Here is a 20,048-nt window from a genome sequence, read left to right as displayed (position 1 = left end):
ACGTAACCTTATGTCCTATCAGCATATCATTCTTCCTTTAAATGGCCCCTTTAAAAATTTGAGCCAACGTCTCAAAAGTTGTGGCAAATGGCACTTGGGCCAGGATCTCTGGAAAAGCCTAGGCAGCCTACCACATTGTTTCAATCTACACATAGGTCCCTGTGCTTCGGCCAGACCTGCTGGTTTTCTGCCTAGGCTCCAAACTTAGGCAGGTTGCCTTCTGCCATCTTGAGCTACTTTGCCTCAGGCTGCTGCTCTCCTGTACCACTGTCGTCCAACAGGGACCCTGCCAAGTCCTTAATATCCCCTAGCACAAGTAAGATAAGGCTGTGAACATCAAGTTTACTGCTGGAGACCAAAGATGCAGCCCCTCCCAGTCCTGCCTGTCCCTGTTGTTCCCTCACATCCACAGGTCAGGGACTAACTCCACAATCTGCCTTTCACCCAGACCTGCCCCTTCTATGAGAAATAGGCCCCACAGGGAGCAGAGTATACAACCTAAGCTGCCTGGGGCTGCATGCCAACCTGTAATTTTGTCCTGAGTGACACCATTTGTGAGACCTCAGAATGGCTCTGCTGGGCCTATTTTGGATCTGTTTGCCTAATCTCCTGTGTGAAAATGCTTGAACAAGAATTACAGCACTTGCAAGGACAAGTCGGTCTCCACAGGGAGTGTCATTCAGAAGTATTTCTGAAAACTGTGTTCCTGCAGGGATGAACCACTCATCTGCTGACTGTTTAGTCCTTTGTTGATCTGAGCATCCCTACTCCCAAATGGGATTCTTGTGACACTTTTTGTTTTTTGTTTTTGGTACCGGTGATTGAACCCAGGGGTGCTTAATCACAGAGCCATACCCCCAGCTCTTTTTGTTTATTTATTTTTTGAGACAGGGTCTTGCTAAGTTGCTTTAGGGCCTCACTAACATGCTGAGGCTGGCTTTGAACTTGCAATCCTCCTGCTTCAGCCTCAGAAGTTGCTGGGATTACAGGTGTGTGCCTGGCACACTTTGGCTTTTTAAGGTTAGGCTCACAATACAGAGGATAGGGCTGTTAACAGGCACTGAAGCAACAGGCTGAGGTCAGAAAGTTGTATGAGGTTGGGGAGACAAATGAGCTCTGACCCTGTTCAGGAAGGCCTTGCTCTCCTCAGTCTCTGTGGGAGGCTATCCCAATAACTCACTGAGGAAGCAGCTCTGAATGCTGGAGGCCACTATGACAGGAACAGCTCCCAGCAGGGCACTGGCCTTCTCTCTGAGCCCTGACCACCTCCGGAAGGAAAGACTCACCAAGACCAAGAATCAACAGTCCCCTTTGAGTCCTTGTGGTGTTATTAGAAAGATTGTAAAGTTTTCTTTTGAAGGAGAAAGAAAAAGAAACCTTAGTCTGAAGCAGCAAGATCCCAGGCACTGGGGAGGAAGATGAAACTGCTGAAATCGGCTTCTTTGAGTATTTTTAGAAATGCAAATGTTTCTGGAACTATAAATGTTTCTGGAACTATACTGAAAAAAGGCCTTGTTTCTGCAGTTTACCGGGCTGACCAACTGGAGGTAGCCCCTTTGAGCCTAACCTCCAGGCCAGCGTCTCACTTTCCAGGTGTTCCCTGCAGTATAAAAAGTCAGGTAGAATCCTCAGGTCTCACCATGAGCTTAAAAAATAACAGTCAAAGTAGAACTCGAACCTGCCCACACGCCCTGTGGGTGCACATTCTGCGAATAGAAATACCATAAGGTGTTTGAGGCAGCCTTTCAAAGCTGTCTGAAAATTGGTAGTCAAGATAGGTTACGAAAGTTGAGTACTGCAATTACCCTCTTCCTGGAATTGCCCATGGTGACTGGTGGGTGAGGACCATGAAGCTTTTTTCCTAAACCAATTGCTTTGCTTGTAAAGTTGCTGTGAATCTTAGAAAACTAGAAGAAAATGGGTATCAGATTCAGAAAGAGTGCCTCATGGGAGGCCCTGTCACTAATTAGTTCTGTGACCTTGAATAAGTAAGGTCACCTCTTGGGGTTAAGACAGAGACCTGAAAAAGCCCCCAAGGTGGCTCTGGGGATTACCATTCAAATCCTCTAATGTAGGGGAATGGTCAGCTCCAGCTTCCCCTGCTCCCCTACCCTGGCCATTTCTTCTAGCTGCCCTAGCAGGGTGTGGTTCCCAGAATGCATCCTGCATCTGTGGCTTCTGTACTGGATGGGCCCAGAACTGCACAGTCCTTCCTCTGGGAGATGACCCGCTGGTGCAAACGATGATTCTTTCTCCTTCCTCTTGTTTTTGGCCTAGTTTGTTTTCCTCACCTATGTGCTTGGAGTGGCTTGGCTGGGCGTGTTTGGTTTCTCGGCAGTGCCTGTGTTTATGTTCTATAATATATGGTCAACTTGTGAAGTCATCAAGTCACCGCAGACCAACGGGACTGCGGGTGTGGAGCAGATCTGCGTGGATGTCCGGCAATATGGTACTTCTTTTTAATTTTCTCCCCCTTAATTTTTTGTCGTCTTGTTGCATATATCTGCACCTTAATTATTACAGAGGCATCCCCTTTACCCATGGCCTGTTTCACACATTCATCTATTGAATAGTTTACACTCTTTCCCTTCATATACTGTTTTCTGGATGGAAGCATTGCTGAGGCTTTTAACTTGCTAAAGGATGTCACTCAATAGTTTTATATTTTTAAGTGTTTAGTAAAAGATGTTTTTTTTAAAAAATATTTTTTTAGTTGTGGATGGAGACACAATATCTTTATTTACTTTTATATGGTGCTGGGGATCAAACCCAGTGCCTCATAATACAGGGCAAGCACCCTACTACTGAGCCATAGCCCCAGTAAAAGATGTTTTTAATGTAACATTACTTTATAATGCAATTTAGTCAGACTTCTGGGTATCTACTATAAAAATATTTTTCTTTGTTTTATAACTGACTTTTTATCTAAAATGATACATACTGTACAATCTAATTAATTTCTATATCCAACTCTTAAAGTTTAAACAATTAGTCATTTTAAAAAAGACTTTTATCTATACCAAAACACAACATAAATCCAGATGTATTTTTAAATCATCAGGATATATGCTGTGGAAACTGCCTTCAGCTCTCGGAAACTGCTTTAAATGGCTTATTCTCATGAATGGGATCCTCAAAATAGGGAATGAAGGTTGGTTCCTTGTGACAAGCCACAGAAGGGGCCGTGGGTTCCTCTGGTCAATTAATTTGAGACTTAACTTTCTGCTGTGAGAGAAGGCAGCATCTCAAGGAAGAAGTCTAATTACTGCTTCTAGCCAGGATGCTAGGAAATCTGTTCCCTGGCAGAAATAGGAAAAGAGATCTTCATTAGAACTGAAGAAGTAACTATCCTTCTAGAGCTTTTCTGGAAACAGATGAATATTTAATTTTTGCTTGTTTTTCTCACGTGTCTTATTCTCAACACCTTGTTTTACAACATAATATGGAAATAACTTAAAACTGCCCATCACACTAACCTCTTCTCACCAAAGTCCCATGCCAAACAACACTGTTTTTTATGATGGGTTTAGAAGCAGATCCTGAAGTTGGTTTTTAAAGCATTTGTGGAAAAATATTTAAATATGTATCATTTCCCTCTTCCTTAAAAAAAACTTTTCACCACAAATTTTTGGGGGTCCATAATTATATTTTTAAGTCCTCTGTATTTGCCCAGCCAGTTAGCCTTGCAATCACTGGCTTCACCGATAGTTTCCCATCCTTCTAAGGCATGAAGATTTACTATGGGCCATCACAGGGATGGAAGGAATAAGGACTTTTTATGTTTTTTAAATACTCTTTCCTTACCTCCTGGGAGAAGTGTAAATTGAACTGTGCTTAATTTTTAAGCACACACTTAAACGCATTAAAGAGGTAAAAGAGCAGTATCTCAAGGGACAACTGTCACTGTAGAAGGGACTCAGGATTACAGGAGAGAGATCACAGAACTAGACTGTTTATCCAATCCTCTGGGATGAGGGGCACTAGTATTTTTTTTTTTTAAGTTTCCAATTTGATTTTCAATTTAAAAATATTCCCAACACATATATACAATTCTTTTTTTCCTGGTGCTGGCAATTAAATCTAGATTTTGTATATGTAGGCAATTGCTCCACCACTGAGCTACATCCTCAGCCCAGGCGTCCAAAATACACATCCAAAACTTTTTATTAGATTTCAATAAACTTAAAGTTTCCAAGTTTGTACTCTCAATTTGGACACTTCTCTCAGGTGGACCACTAGCCAAGAGCTTGAATAGTCAGGCCACAGCACAACATTCATATGGAAATTTATCTAATGTAATGCTTTCTGATGGGTCACCTTGCAGATACAGTTAATAAATTCACTATAGGGAAAACCTAGTTTTGAAACAATCTTTACAAATATCAACTCAAAATTGAACAAAGCACAATTTGTAGGAGGAAAAAACACCAAGCTGTTTAAATCTCTTACAGACCAGGTGACTTTGCTCTTGACCTATTGTCCAAATAGGGCTTACTCTATTCCAAAAAGTCTGTTCTGTAGACAGCAGACACCTCAGCTATTGCTGAGGAACAGTCTACAATTATGTTACAATTGGCAGCCAAAGTGGTGGGGTCTGTTAAGAACATGAGGTTGGCCGGGGATGTAGCTCCATGGTAGAGGGCATGCTTACCATGTGTGAGGCCCTGAGTTCCATCCCAGCACCCCCCCCCCCCCCNAACCTCATACAACTTTCTGACCTCAGCCTGTTGCTTCAGTGCCTGTTAACAGCCCTATCCTCTGTATTGTGAGCCTAACCTTAAAAAGCCAAAACAAAACAACAAAAACCCACCCAAGGCACTAATTGGCACTAACTTTCTATTGGGATTCACTTTGCAGGTATCATTCCTTGGAATGCTTTCCCGGGAAAAATATGTGGCTCTGCCCTAGAGAACATCTGCAACACAAATGAGGTAAACCTGCCACGGGTTAGGGGGCTCATAGGCGATGGCCTCATAGATTAGCCTGAGATAAAGAGTTCTCCCAGCTGTAAAAGGCAGGAGAGATGGTCAACATGCTATCATGGACAGCTCTTTTATGCAGACTCTTTAGTGAACTCTGTTACCATCACTATTCAATCAGTTTTGGCCTACAAAAATGGTCATTTCATATGTTCCAGCCCCTTCCATGAAGGGCCTTAGGAACTGATGAGCTTTTCCTTCTGTCAGTAATTTAGGAGTGATCCCAAATCTACAAATCAGAATTGATTCTTTCTGGAAATTTTTAAAAAGAATACTTGTCACAGAAAAAATACCAATTAATTTTCATAGAAAATTTCTCCTGAATTTGTGCATATACCAAGTTTTTAATTAGAGTTCACCATTAATCATTTCAGTTTCCTGACAACTTGCTGTTATTTCCTTATACACTCATCCTTAACTGGCAATATATCATAAGACTTTGGTTTTAAATTATCTTAATCCTACAATATTCTTTAGACATGGGCTTGTAATTGTTAATAAAGCAAAATTCTTAAATGCACCAGTGGGAACTTGCATAGTTAAGAAAACACCAATGTGATGTGCTTTTGAAAGACAACAAGTTAAGGGAATAGTCAGCCCCTACCCTAAAATGGATTGGCTCAAAGCAGAGTCTCCTATCCTAACCTTGGCTGCATACTGCAGTCACCAGGGAGCATTAAAATATACTGATGGCTGAGGCCCAACCCCTAGGTGTTCACATTCAATTGGTGTGGGGTGCAGCCTGGACATCAGAAAGTTTTTAAAGCTTCCCAGGTGATTCCAACGTGCAGCCAGAGCTCAAAGGGAACACAAGCTTGCTTCCAGCCTTTTAGAGAATAGGTACCAAGGAGAAGGATGAGGCAGCACCCCAAAATGGGTGTAGACAATGCAGTCCACAGAAAATGCTTATGCTTTTGCCTGTTCTTTCCTAGTTCTACATGTCCTATCACCTGTTCATTGTGGCCTGTGCTGGAGCTGGCGCCACCGTCATTGCCCTGGTGAGTAAGTGCATCAGGACCACCCTAGTCTAGCTCCCCTCCCCCCAGCCTCTAAATGACAGATTTCCCTTCCAGCTTTTGCCAGCCTACTGAAGCAAAGGATCCTGGCACTCAGCCTTGGGTAACTGTTCCTCGTATAAACTTACCTCATGTCTAGTTTATAGGAAGTAGTAGTGACTGCCTTGGTATTGATTGTAAGCGATATAATTTGGACTCTGGAAAGAAGAGAGGGTACCAACACTGGTTGACTGGGCCTAGCATGCTCAATTTAGTACTTAGTATCATGACTTCATTCATGGACAGTTGTTCAAGTGAGGCACTGCCCATTTCTTTGTAAAGAAATCTTCACTTGCATATGGAAATATGCATATATATATACAGATGTATACATATATGATTGATCTCATTATATGTGTGGTAGTTCTGTTCTATAAAGTCATTTCAAACACTGAAATATTGAATATTGAACCAGGCCCCTAAGGGGGAATATAGAGTAGGGTTGATATAAGCCTCTGGTCATATCTTCACCAACTTGTCAGTACACAACCTTGTTTTGTGTGTTTTAGTGTAAAGACACCTTATTTAATATATATTGTTGCTGGGCGTGGTGACACACGCCTGTAATCCCAGTGGCTTGGGTGGCTGAGGAAGAAGGATTAAGAGTTCGAAGCCAGCCTCAGCAAAAACGAGGTGTTAAGCAACTCGGTGAGACTCTTTCTCTAAATAAAATCCAAAATAAGGCTGGGGATGTGGCTCAACAGTTGACTGCCCCTGAGTTCAATCCCCGGTACCCCTCCAAAAAAAAAAATATTGTTGGCCATGAATTCAACATTAATGAATCAACAGCACCACCACTCATGCCTGAATGAAATCTAACACGCAGATTATCTCTGAGGTACAGCACAGTCTATTTGTGAGCCATCTTAAATGGCAGCACTTGCTAGACCTTCACAAGGACACTTGCTTACAGTTTGAGCTGAAACAAGGTGGCAGAGTGTCACCTTGTTCAACCTCAGCTCAAATCTTACACTGCTCTATATTTGTCCACTGACTAAGGAAGTGCCTCAAGTGCCTATTGTTTTGGTCACAAATAAATTTTAGTCAGCAGGCAAATTTTATTTTTAGGAATCTGCTCATAAAAATCAACTGTATAAAACACATAGGCCTTATGTGTGTAATTCTGGGATGCTACCTGGTTTGTGATGTGAAGAAAACCAATTAAGATTGGCAGAGCAGGGGCTGGGGTTGTGGCTCAGCGATAGAGTGCTTGCCTAGCACATGCGAGGCCCTGGGTTCGATCCTCAGCACCACATAAAAATAACTAAATAAAATAAAGGTATTGTGTCCACCTAAAACTAAAACATAAGTTAAAAAAAAAAAAAAAGATTGGTAGAGTAAGGGGAGATCTCAGATGCTCGGAAGTGACTCATTCCCAGTTATTCTAACCATTAAGTCATTCATTCCCATGATATACTACGAAAAGCACAACTTATGAATTCATGGTGGTGACTTGTTCTCTTGGCTGAGCAACAGGCAGGAAGAGAACTAATTGCTGCTGAGCAGGCAGTTTTGGAAAGATGAGGGGAAATAAGATGTTGAACTTGATCTTTCTCATGCTGCTGACCCAGCTCTTCATCTTATTATTCTTGAAACACATCCAAGGCTTTTTAATAAGCTTACTGAGGGTAGAGCCAAGGACTTAACATTGTATATGTGTGATGAGAAAAAGTTTGTGTGCTAGATGTGGAAACCATCTGTTGTGATTGGAAGTGGGGCAAAAAGAAACGCCGTAGACTATGAGATGGCATCCATCCCTGCCCAAGCTTAGAAGTGTTGGGACATTGGCCCTCACTGCCTGTATCTTACTGTCCTGTTTTGTTCTCTTCCACCAGCTGATCTACATGATGGCTACCACATATAACTATGCGGTTTTGAAGTTTAAGAGTCGGGAAGATTGCTGCACTAAGTTCTAAATTGCATAAGGCCAATAAGGAGCTTTAGAGAGCTCTACTCTGTAGCGTGAATATCACTGACACTTCAGACTAAAGCAGAGTCTGTTTCTGCAGTTTTGTTACAGTAATTTGTAAATAGCTTCAGTTAACTCATTCGCATGTTAGAATAATATGACTTACTATACATGAATTACAAAATAATGATGTGGCTATTTCCACATTTTGAAAAGCATTCAGTTACTTACTGACATTGGTGAGCATCCTTTCAAAAACTTTCTTGAAAAACGTTGAGCAGTATCTAAGTGAAGTATTAATGCTTTGACATACCTGCATTTTCCGTTACTTATGCTTGCTTGATAACCACTTTCAGTGATGAAAATGCGAACAAGTGCTGAAGATGAAAAGAAATGTTTTAATCTGGATTTTGTTTTGTTACTGTAGAAGATATTTTGCAAATTTTAAATTTGACTTAAAACAACTTTTTATGATCATATGGTTCACTACCAAATAAATGCCCCCACAAACAAAGCAGATGAAAATTTGAAGGAAAAGGGTGTCACCCATCTGATTTCTCTGAAAAAGGATCTATGAATTATTATTATTTTTTTTTTGCATAACACAATCATTCCTTTAGAGCCTACAAAATTGGTAACCTTAAATGGTTGTCTTTTGGTGAGTAGTAACTGTTTCTTCATAGCTAGTTGTCAAATGGCATGTAAGATTTTAATGGGAAGAGAAATTGGGCCTGAATCTGAAGGTCTCAAATATGTTGTGAAGGAAGTAAGAAATACAAGGAAATTGAAATAGATTTATTTTGCAGGAAATATGGGGAAAATGGGAAAGAAGTATGTGCCACATCAATTGTAAAGAAGGATAATGAGGATTTTTACATTTTGTGAAATGAAATAATGGCAGTTATAAAATGAAAAACATAGTTTCACTACTAAAAATTTGTTAATTAAGAAACTGCATGCTTTGCTTATATAGTTCTTAATTTTGGTTTTGACATTTAATTTTTCCATGTTAAATATGTAGTTTAATTACTCCAAATAAACATTGTTCACACTTTTAGGTCTTTGGGGGAATTGATTTTTTTTTATCCACAGGTGGAAAAGATCTTTGCATTATACTTAATTAAAATAAACACAACGGGTTTCTGAACTTCTGCATTAGTCTTTACAGTTATCCTCAAAATGGTAAAAAGCACTCTTATGTTTCATTTTTGCTTTTTCTTAACAATAACTTCGGCCATTTTCCCCCCAAGTTCACTATATTTGTGTACTAACTTTTCTTCAGCCTTTTAATATGAAGCCAACTAGTAGAGCATGCTCTGTGTCTGACAGCTCTGCTAGCAGAATGAGTATTAATACCGAATAACCCTTGCCCCTTTACAGTTGAGTCCATCTAATCTGACTAGCAGCTTGCTTTGCCTTCTCACGTGCTCACTAGCCATCATGCTCACCCTTCTTTTCCAGATCCACTTCCTCATGATACTGTCTTCTAACTGGGCTTACTTAAAGGATGCGAGCAAAATGCAGGCTTACCAGGATATCAAAGCAAAGGAAGAACAGGAACTGCAAGATATCCAGTCTCGGTCAAAAGAACAACTCAATTCTTACACATAAAATGTTTGCCAGAGTGTTTCTGCCGACGATTTTACAGCTCTGACAAATCATCAGCTGCTCTGCAGTACAGATGTGTATCCCACCAAACTAATGTAGACGTACCAACATTTCACTGTCTGTCTCAAGCTACTGGGATGTATCTCTAGGAAAACCTTCCAGTGGGTAAATCTTTCTTTAGGACAAATATTGGAGGTTTCATGTCAGCCATTTTAAAAGGCAACACTTTTGACAAACTGTTCATCCTTTGAAAATTTGTGGCATGTATGTACTTATTGCTAGAGCAGTTCTATCAAGACAGGCAATGGGAATACATCATACTCCTTGATAGGGACCTATGACATGCCAGCATCAAGGGATGTGACCATAAATTCACATATGCTATCTGCCCTCAAAAAATAAAATCTACATAGGAAATAAAATGGAATTGGTGTAAAGTTCCAGTTCTGACAGCTGACATTTATTTAACTTGGGCTCAAAGATAATGTGATTCCTATGACTGACTTTAAAAAACAAATTAGCACCCCTCAATTCCAGGACCCATTGATTTCCTCAGCTGATGAGAAACCTATTTTTCAAAAATACTACAAAACGAGAGCTTACAACAATTGTGCTGAACCTAACACAGAAGAAGCTGAATTCTGACTTGGTGACAAGCTTTCCAGAATCAGTTTTATAATAGATTTCATTTACACAATGATAATGACAGTTTTCATTCTTCTTGGGAAATAAGCATCAGCTCTGCCTTAATGAGTATTTACCTGAAATTTCTAAGAATTTATATAACCAGAGGCCCCAAACTCCTTCACAGAATTTTGTTCCATAAATATTTTTAAGAAGTGTTACCTTATTAAAATGACCACCATTCTAAACCATTTGTAAGTGGTCTGAATGGTGAGTTTACAGTTTCATAGCAACTATCTAAAACCTAACTGCAAATTGACCACAGACCTCTAACCTCCTACTTTTATAGACTTGAATACATAATTTAAGTTAGGGTTGGTATTTATTTCATTTTAATTCTTATCTTGGTTTCCTGGAATAATGTTTAATGTTCGGCAAGAAAACTGCTTGAGTTTAAGCCATTTCAAAAGAAATTTGCCTTCTAAGTCATTGTGTTCCAGAACATTAAGTGACTATAGGTACTGGGTTTTAGTGATGGTAAACTTTGTGTTGTTCTTTTTGAAATGATCCATATAGCTGTTGGGTGCATCAGTGCTTTTCAAAGGGGCTGCATACTATAGGGTTAACTATGTATATTCATGTTAAGAGTTAACTTGTGGTTTGGCTGTTTCCTGGATTTAAAAACATACATGTGCAGAAATGTATTCAAATGAAAGGAAGCATACCTTTATCAAGATGCTATTAAAATTGAACATCAAGTATAATATTTCATTTGGATTTTTTTTTTTTTTGGTTCATGCCTAAAAATGCCTATTTGGATTTTTGTTTTTTAAATTGGAAGAAGCTCTCTTCTGTGTAGAACAGTTCCAAAGTAGCTTAGTGTTTTGTTTTCCTGTTGCATGACAGACTTAAATATTTTTTTTCCAGCAGTGAGGGTGCTGTTAGAGTCCAGTGTTTTAGAAGAGGCAGTGTCTAAAGCCTAATTTTACTTTTCTAATTCTGGTAGCTATTACCAGGAATTTTTGAAAGTTTTGTTGAAGTAGTCTAATATTTTTTATGTAAAGAGCATTAAATTTTGCTATGTATAAATTTTTGTAACCTAACAGTGAATCAATATTTTCTATCAGTGCCAAGGGCTTCCTGTAGTTCTATTCAAGTGTTACAATAAATATTTGTAGATAATAGTCAATACTTGTGTATGCTTATTTTAAAGATCTATTTAGGTGGAAATAGTTGTGGATGTACTAAGAGTAATGAAATAAAATTATGGCTTCATTTGCTTGCCTTTTTACCATACATAAATCCTATCTTTCTCTGTCCTCAGTATGGTGTCATTTTTAAATATGCATTATCAAGATTTCACATTTGCATAGAAATCTAATCTAAGAGTGCTGTTTTATTTCTGACAAAACTCTTCAGTGAGAGCATTTTAAGAAAACATTGGAATCCACTGGGCTATATTTTGCATAAAATGCCACTAGCACTTTATAGAGTTCTATGAATGAAAAGTATAGAATTTTTCTGACTAGCTTCTTCAATAAAATAAATAAAAGCCATCTACCGATAAGATTAACACAAGGCTTACTCTTGGGCAAAGTAGAAATGGAGAACCTTAACAGGGTCCATGTACCCTTGGCTAATTTTCAAACCCAAAGTATGGAAGTTGAGTGAAAGAAGAATTTATTTGGAAATGTAACAATCTAGTTGTAACAGTTACTCTTTGAAGCAGCAGAGCTAAATTTGTTACTAGGATTTCATTTTATAATTTTTTAAAACTAATCTGTCAGCATGCTTATGCATTTGGATATTCTACACCTGACCTTTCTCAGTGAGGACCAGCCTTTGTCATTATTGACACACTGACATTCTAAATGAGGTGCTGACTCTGCCCTTCATTCACGCCTGGCTCACACCCGGCAGGAGAACAAGTGGGAGCCCAATTAGCCTGCTATTTGTCACCTTACATAGTACCTTCTGTTTAAACAGCATTTTGTACAATTAACGTAAGTCACGTGAGTCTCCTGAATAAACTAAATTATGGTCTGATAAGATCACAAGCAGTCTCTTTAATTATTCAAAGTAATCGGGCCACCAAACGTAGAAACCTCTGGGGGGACAGAGTTTTCTAGTTACATCTTGTAAAACTTGACTTTTAGGAGATGAAAAGTTAGAGTTACTGGGGAGAATCTACTCATTTAAAAACCAACAAGTATATTCATTAAAAATGAAGACCAGCTGGGCATGGTGGCATACACCTGTCAATCCCAGCAACTTGGAAGTCTAAGGCAGGAGGATTGCAAGTTTGAGGCCAGCCTCAGCAATTTAGCAAGAGTCTGACTCAAAAAGGACTGGGGACATAGCTCAGTGCCCCTGGGTTCAATTCCTAGTACCCCTTCCCCCAACAAAAATAGACCAAAGATTCCACAATAAAGATGTTATCTCAGTCTTCTATTACTGCTGTAACAAAATCTCATAGACTGAGTAATTTATAAAGAACAAATGCATTTCTTACACTTTTGGAGGTTGGGTAGTCCAAGATCAACGGGCTTGCATGTTCGCGGTCTGGTCTCAGATTCCAAGCTGCCCCCTCCAACGGGGATGAATGCCGTATTCAAACTGTGGAAGGGCAAAAGGGCCTACTTAGTTCCTTCTAGCTCTTTCTAGCCTCATCACATTGGGGTTAAGTTCCACCATATGAATTTTGGAGAGACAAACATTCAAACCATAGTAGATGTGTTATTTCTAGACCCCAGAATGGAAAAGTCTGACTTTATATCAGAGGGAAAACCTGAGCATATTGGGGAAGATAGCCTCCTGTTCTATATGTGGAAGCCTCACTTTGGAGAGGACTTGAACTTCCAAAATGTAGGCCTGTAGTTCAACCACAGTAAGATAAGTATAACCCAAGACAAAAATGGGGAGGGGGGGAAAAGAGTTCATTTTAGTGTAATGAATGAGAAACTATGGCTGGAGAAGAGATTTCACTTGATTAGATTAGTTAAAAAAAAACAAAACACTCCAGTGGATTAATACAATTTTTATTAAGAATTTTATCTGGTTACAGAGAAACATTTAGAAAGCATGATGGGTTACATAATTTCACTGTTATATGTGAGAAGTCTGGGCAGCTAACATGATTACCAAATGTCATCTGGTTCTTCATGAGAAAAGCCTGTGGAACTAAATTAGGGAAAGAACAAAAATTAGACACTTTTATGATTCCTTCCTAAAGTTCTCATCCTTCCTTGAGGAAGGTTTTTGCTCTCAGAGTTTGTGTCAGGATCAACATCACAAGTTTAAAAAAAAAAAAAAAAAAATTCACAATCTTATTTTTTAACCCAGGGGCACATAACCACTGAGCAACATCTCAGCCCTTTTTATTTTGAGACAAGGTCTTACTAAGTTGCTGAGGCTGGCTTCAATCCTTCTGCCTCAGCCTCCCCTGGCTACAGTGCCCAGTTCAACTTTTTAAAGGCAAGTTCAAGTATCTGACCATTTCTGTTGGGCTGACAAAATGAGCACTAATGGTTTGCTAAAGAGCAATGTTTAGGAAAACCATACCTTTCATCCTTGTCACTGGATAGCAGCGTGTCCACTACTGAGCATTCTCTGGTTATCTTTTTTGAGCTCTGACACAAAAGAATTTTGAAATTAGATATGAATTAATTTTATTAAACATTTTGATTTCTCTGAAGTATTTTTGCAATGTTGAGTCTCAAAAGAGTTGACTTTTAAACAGGAAATTTAGCAGCACATCAAAATAAACTGGTATACACTTTCAATACCTATAATTCAATCTTAAAGCAAAATCTCTTCAATGTTCTACCTAAACACAAACTATGAAATTTTGCCAAAAGAGCATAATATATTGAAGGGTTGAGGGCCCATTTGAAGTGTGGATTTTCTGTACTTTTAATTTTTGTCTTCAGTAAAGAAAACAGATTCCTGTCCCTAGGAGTTAAATCACAGAAGCCCTTGGTGCCATCCCCCAACCCCTCTGTCACCTAGATTCCCCTCCAAAGCATAGGCACCTTATCTGCAGATAACTCTTGGTCTTTCCCCTGCTGGATGATTTTCATATATTTCTCTAAAGGATTTTCTCCATGAGTAGATTTGTCTCTCACATCTTGAACAGTCATTTCTAATTCATTTTTCATTTCAATCTTCAGTGATTCTTCAATCATTCTCTATAAAATAGATGGGGGCCCAAAGAGGAAATAGATATATTTTAAAAGTTTTCAGTGTTTAAAAACCATAGTAATATAAACCTGATCCTGTAAAGTAAAACTGCATTCTAGAGTACCATATATAAAAATATATACATAAATATAATTATACCTATAAAATATATATCTTTAAATTAAAGTAACTGCTACCATCAAAGGGAGATGAACATATCCCAATGAAGGAAGGCATTAATTTGCTTAAAGTGTACTGTGCTTTTAGACCCAAATTAACCAGGAGTCCAGGGAACATTCATATGGAAGATTAATTGATTAATTTAAGCAAGACTTGGCAAGCATGCTAAATGGCCAGAGTAATCCATCTGCCTAGAACTAAAATCAGGCCACAAAAGGCAAAAAGAGAACTATGGGAATTATGTATGTCTGGAAGCAGTTGGGGCCTGGCACCTGTCTCCCCTGGTTCTTCTAGTCCTAGCTAGCTGACTTAGGAAGCCTCTTCTTTAAACCCCATCTATAAAGGGAAGCTCCACAGCAAAACATAGTCCACCTCATAGCCCTATGAGTTTAAAGATCAGATGAGCATGTATGCAAAAAATGCTTTCAAAAGCCATCCTTGGGCTGGGGTTACGGCTCAGCGGTAGAGTGCTCGTTTAGCACATACGAGGCCCTGGATTCAATCCTCAGCACCACATAAAAATAAATAAAATAAAGGTATTGTGCCCAACTACAACTAAAATAAATAAATAAATAAATAAACAAACATTAACCGCCCCGCCCCCACCCCCCAAAGCCATCCTTTATCATCACACTCAGAAGGTGTATGCTCTCCAGCCTTTCTCGTGATAGTATGACAAGGAGAGGAGGGGAGGCCTCTTCCATTACCTGCCACTTAGGATTTCTGGACACCATTGGCTCACCTCTGAGCTCCAGGTAACCTTCTGAAGGCATTCAATGGAGAAACTACTACAGAGACCTTAGCCAAACATATTACCCTTCCCTGATCCAGTTTTTCCAGTTCTCTTCGTTCCCTTTCTAGAGCTTCTTGCCGTTCACTCTGCCTTCGTTCTTCTCTTTGCCTTCGTTCTTTCATTTGCTGCTCCCATGATTTTTCATCTTCCTTTTGTTCTCCAAGTTCTTTCTGATCAATACCTAACAGAACATAAAATAGTGAGTAGCTTCCAGCATCAGATTTTCTAACGACTACGGGACTGTTGGATTTCTCGTGGACTGTTGACCTGCTTCAAGCTGCTGCTGTTATACTTTCATGATTTGCAAGCCCCTGCACATTCCTAGCACCTCACCTTTTACTCTCCCCAAGACAAGTATGACTTGACTTCACCATGAAGGACTCCAACTGTCCTCCCTGAGTGCCATGTTTTCTCTTCCTTTACTTATCTCCCTCCTCCAGCCTTTCTCTTGCAATCCTGCATTTCTGCCTCTGCATTTGATTTGGATTCCACCCCTATCTTCAGGACCCAGACTGAACCACTAGCCCCTATTTATTTATGCAGCAGTTTCCTAACTCTTTCTTCTTCCCATAAACATATTCAGGTCTCTGATACCCCAAAGAGGACACAACAAACCCCCCACTCTCCCCTGGCTGCTCTAGCCATGTTACACTGTTCAGTCCTTGCTTGCTCTACACTGATGGTGGCCCTTCCTGGTGTTTTAGTGATCACGTCAGCACTGATAATTCCCTTGTCTTTCTCTAGCCCCACACTCTCCCCAGACTCACATGCATGTTTCCAGTGGATTCCCTGACAAAGCATGTGGAAATCCTACAGCATGGGCTTCATCCTGAAGTACTGGTAGCCCTTTAATCATGCCCTTTCTAGGCCAGGAACAGTGGCATATGCTTGTAGTCCCAGCTACTTGGGTGGCCAAGAGACAGGAAGACTGTAGGAGCCCATGACTTTGAAGTCAGATTGGGCAACACATCAAGACCCTGTGTTGTAAAAACAAACAAACAAGCAGACATGCTCTTCTTACTGTCTGTCCATTGGGCCACCAGGGCTGGCAGATTCAAATTCCTCATCCTGGTGCTATAGAGAGGGTCCTTCCTTCTCACCACTTCCAGGGAATACTGAATAATGCAATCAACACTCAACCTGCTGTGAGTTTCAGCACTAGGCATTTCCTGCAGGGAAGCCCTGGATTTGCCTGTAATGTCTCTACTCTGGCAAAGTCCAAACCCGCGACAGTCTAGGGGCAAGAAAAACCTGCCTTCTTCTTCTCAGGCCTACTTCCCATCTACTACTGCCTTTGAGCATGAGAACAGTATATGTATGGACACACTCACTGGACCCGAACTGCAGCTGTGTTCTCCGCTCTCTGTGCCTTTGCCCCCACCCCACGGTTTCCTTAACCTGAGGCACACCCTTCCCCCAACCCCTGCCTCTCCCACAAAACCACAATGCTGTTTGAGAACCAACTTAAATGCCACCTCCTCTGAGGAGGACAAGTAAGCAGTTCAGCACCTTTCTTGTATAGCTTTGTCAAAAATCACGAGTACTTTTCTCTCCTCCCACTAAGTTCCTTCCCGGCAAGGCCCATGTTTTAATTACTAGTCTGGCCCCTCTCTCCAGCTCCTGGCATAAGTCCCTACATGTCGAAGCTTTAATTAAATCTCAATCCCACAGATGACCATGCTGGTCTTTCTCTTCTAACTCTGGCCCACAACCTACATATTTTTACCCAAGCAATGCCAACAAGCAGAAAAACCCACAGGTTCACTAGAGGACTTCAAAGCTTTTTGCTGTGCCTTGTCCTGAAGTTGTCAGCAGGAACTGAGTTAGTTTTACTACTGGCAGAAAGGCAACATGGGCATCTCTCAATCCTTGCCATGAAATTAAAATATGAGAGCAGGCCATTAATCATTTCCACAGATAGAACTACAGTGTCCTCCTTGCTGGTGAAAGAAAGGTCACTTCTAAATGCTACCACTTTCCTATACACAGTTGTGATCTCAAAATAGGAATGTTGTCTGGGGCCAATTAACAAAGAAGAAAAAGGGCTGCTCTCTGTTCTGGGGTGTATTTTGTAGCTGCAGGGTGGATGCAAAAGCCAGGACAAGAAGCATGTCCACTGGGCACCTCAAAGTCACAAAGTTTCAGGTTCTTCATTTCCCTCTGCTTGAACTAAAGAGGTAAAATGATGAATATAAGAGTATTTCTCAATAACCCAAACAACTGGGGCTGGGGATGTGGCTCAAGCGGTAACGCGCTCGCCTGACATGTGCGGGGCACTGGGTTCAATCCTCAGCACCACATAAAATAAAATAAAGATGTTGTGTCCATGGGGGAGGGGGGAATAACCCAAACAACCATGCTGCTTACTAATTATTTCAAAAACTATTATGATCACCACTGTGTCTCAAGGCAGAACACTTAGTGCTCACTGATTTCCTTTTATTTTGATTTCCTCCCTCACTCAGGCCTGTGTATATGGACACTGCCCCTCATCAGTTGGTACAATTCCTCCTCAGAGCCGCAGTATTGGCTTGCTGACTGCCTGGGTTCCCCAACCCCTAGAAACTCCATGAAGGAAGGGGCTCTGTTTGGTTCACTGCTATATGCCTAGTCTCTAGAGTAGTGCCACAGAGAGATTGCTCTGGATCAATTCTGGTTGAGTGAATGCCTTTCAAAGCAGATTTACTCAGGAGCCAGCAAAATCAACCCTCTTGAAGTCTTGCTTCTTTCAGTACTTCCTCATATGCACTGTGATTTAAATTGAGAAACTGCTAACCAGAGGCTTTGAATATGTTTGGGAAGGACTAAAAGGTAGCTTTACTTGAGACACTTCTTTTCAGGTATGAGGCTTAAGCATTTTGGACTAAGGAGAAAAGGCCCAGGCTGTACTGTTCCCTGATCCCTCCACCAGAGAGGCAGGTGGGTAAGCTGGAGAGACATGGGCAGACAGTTTTCCTCCAGCACCAATTGTTATGGGCCAGGCTATATGGGCAGTGACCAAACAGACTCCATTTTATCCTGAGACTCCATATCATGTAAGAAATGCTTCTCCCATGGGAAAGCCCCGCCTCTGAACCCATTAATAGTTACCTAGCATATCATACTTGGCAACACAAAATAGCAATTCTTATGCAATGTAAAATTGTTCTCTTTGGTTTCCATTTCTCTTGGGCAACGTACCTTGTCAGAGATTGATTATCTACACATTAGTAACCATTCTCTAACTTGTACTGAACTAGGGTCATTTTGACCCACTTCCCTTCTGCTTGCTTGCTGCTATGCTAACCTGGAAAGTCCTGTGGGAAATACCAATGTACATACACAATGCATTGTCTTGCTAACTGCCCAAATCAGCTTCTGTACCTGCTTGCTTGCAGCTATGTCAACCCAGATGCAGTTTTTGCCATTAAATATCCTAAAATGCTCAGGCTTGGGCCTGTTCCTTGCAGAGACATTTATGGGTCCTGTGGGAAATACTTGCCAGCCGGCTGGCTAAATAAAGAGTCTTCAATTTGGACAAAACTGGGACTTGGTGTGTTTTCTGAGCGACCTGCCCCACAACACAATCACCTTAGTGTTATCAGCTTTCCCCAAGACTGAAATATAGTTTTTAGGTTCTAATCTCTTAAGACATAATGGAAGCAACCAGATAGAAAAATAATAATATTAAAATGTTACAATCACATAAAGATAGAGAACGTGAGTTGACCATTGTTTCAGTTGTTCAACATTGTTTCCCAAGATGCTAAGGCTCCTACGGAATGATTTTTGCAGAAGTGTATGATGGAAAAGTGTAACTGTTCTGTCAGACTCAGAACAGGTAAAAAAATACATTTTTAAAAAGCAACTCTCCTGAGCCAGGGCTAGAGTTGTGGCTCAGTGGTAGAGCGCTTGCCTAGCATGCATGAGGCACTAAGTTCAATCCCTGGCACCACATAAACAAATAAAATAAAGATATTATGTCCATCTACGACTAAAAAAAAAAAAAGGCAACTCTCCTGAGCTGGGCGCAGTGGTGCACACCTTTAATCTCAGAGGCTTGGGAGGCTGAGACAGGAGAATCGCGAGTTCAGAGCCAGCCTCAGTAACTGCGAGGCACTAAGAAACTCAGTGTGACCCCATCTCTAAATAAAATACAAAATAGGGCTGGGGATGTGACTCAGTGGTCGAGTACCCCTGAGTTCAATCCCCAGTACCCCACCAAAAACAAACAAACAAACAACAAAAAAAACGCCATCAACAATGATAACACTCCAACTTTAAGACTGAGTAAGTTATGCTTATAAAATCCTTCAATGATATAGGAAATAATTTATATAGCACAGAGGCTGGCATTCAATATATGGCTGTGCTAACTGCTAGTTTAAAACAAGAAAAACCTACTTGAGTTATGATGTGGGACAGGTCTTGTAGGCAGAGTAGCTGCAGCAGCATCCACATGAGGCATATCACCAGCAGGGTGTAACCCATCTGCTTCAAACTGTCTTGACCTGTTCCCTGCATCTATGGGAGGTACAAGCAATTGTGTCATGAGTCCTTAAGTAATAGGAGAAGGGAGGGCAGGGCAGAGGGCAGGGGGCAGGGGGATTAAACCATGGAACACATGAACTATAGCTAAAGTGACTAGGGGAGCCCTGCCTACAGGATTCTAATAATTTTTTTTTTTTTTAACTTGCAATCTTCCTGCCTCAGCCTCCCACATGTTTTTTTTTTTTTTTTTT

General features: G+C 40.5%; 2 protein-coding genes across 9 annotated transcripts in view; one reads left to right on the top strand and one right to left on the bottom strand.

Annotated features, from left to right (window-relative positions):
• The window catches only part of Gpm6b (glycoprotein M6B), a 45,044-nt gene extending 33,594 nt beyond the window's left edge, over positions 1 to 11,450 (top strand). For 3 of the 6 annotated variants that reach the window (XM_015488041.2, XM_048796409.1, XM_048796411.1), the window contains 4 exons: positions 2,278 to 2,449; positions 4,858 to 4,931; positions 5,912 to 5,977; positions 9,405 to 11,450. In XM_015488041.2, coding sequence (XP_015343527.1) covers positions 2,278 to 2,449; positions 4,858 to 4,931; positions 5,912 to 5,977; positions 9,405 to 9,554 — 462 coding nt within the window. In that variant the 3' untranslated portion in view covers positions 9,555 to 11,450. Of the gene's footprint in view, positions 1 to 2,277; positions 2,450 to 4,857; positions 4,932 to 5,911; positions 5,978 to 6,052; positions 6,099 to 7,869 lie in introns of all 6 variants that reach the window. The other 3 variants (XM_015488042.2, XM_048796412.1, XM_048796410.1) reach the window with 2 other exon arrangements.
• The window catches only part of Ofd1 (OFD1 centriole and centriolar satellite protein), a 50,974-nt gene continuing 33,222 nt past the window's right edge, over positions 2,297 to 20,048 (bottom strand). Inside the window, exons 19-23 of one of the 3 annotated variants that reach the window (XM_015488034.2) lie at positions 19,711 to 19,830; positions 15,351 to 15,508; positions 14,207 to 14,362; positions 13,737 to 13,804; positions 13,198 to 13,355 (exon numbers count right to left, since the gene is read on the bottom strand). In XM_015488034.2, the coding sequence (XP_015343520.1) occupies positions 13,313 to 13,355; positions 13,737 to 13,804; positions 14,207 to 14,362; positions 15,351 to 15,508; positions 19,711 to 19,830 (545 nt within the window). In that variant the 3' untranslated portion in view covers positions 13,198 to 13,312. Of the gene's footprint in view, positions 3,805 to 6,589; positions 6,596 to 13,197; positions 13,356 to 13,736; positions 13,805 to 14,206; positions 14,363 to 15,350; positions 15,509 to 16,094; positions 16,305 to 19,710; positions 19,831 to 20,048 lie in introns of those variants that run through there. The other 2 variants (XM_048796408.1, XR_007344745.1) reach the window with 2 other exon arrangements.

This window comes from Marmota marmota, unplaced genomic scaffold (genome assembly GCF_001458135.2).
Source record: "Marmota marmota marmota unplaced genomic scaffold, marMar, whole genome shotgun sequence".
Taxonomy (NCBI): domain Eukaryota; kingdom Metazoa; phylum Chordata; class Mammalia; order Rodentia; family Sciuridae; genus Marmota; species Marmota marmota.
Note: the sequence above shows the minus strand (reverse complement) of the source record. Positions and strands in the feature narration are given on the sequence as shown.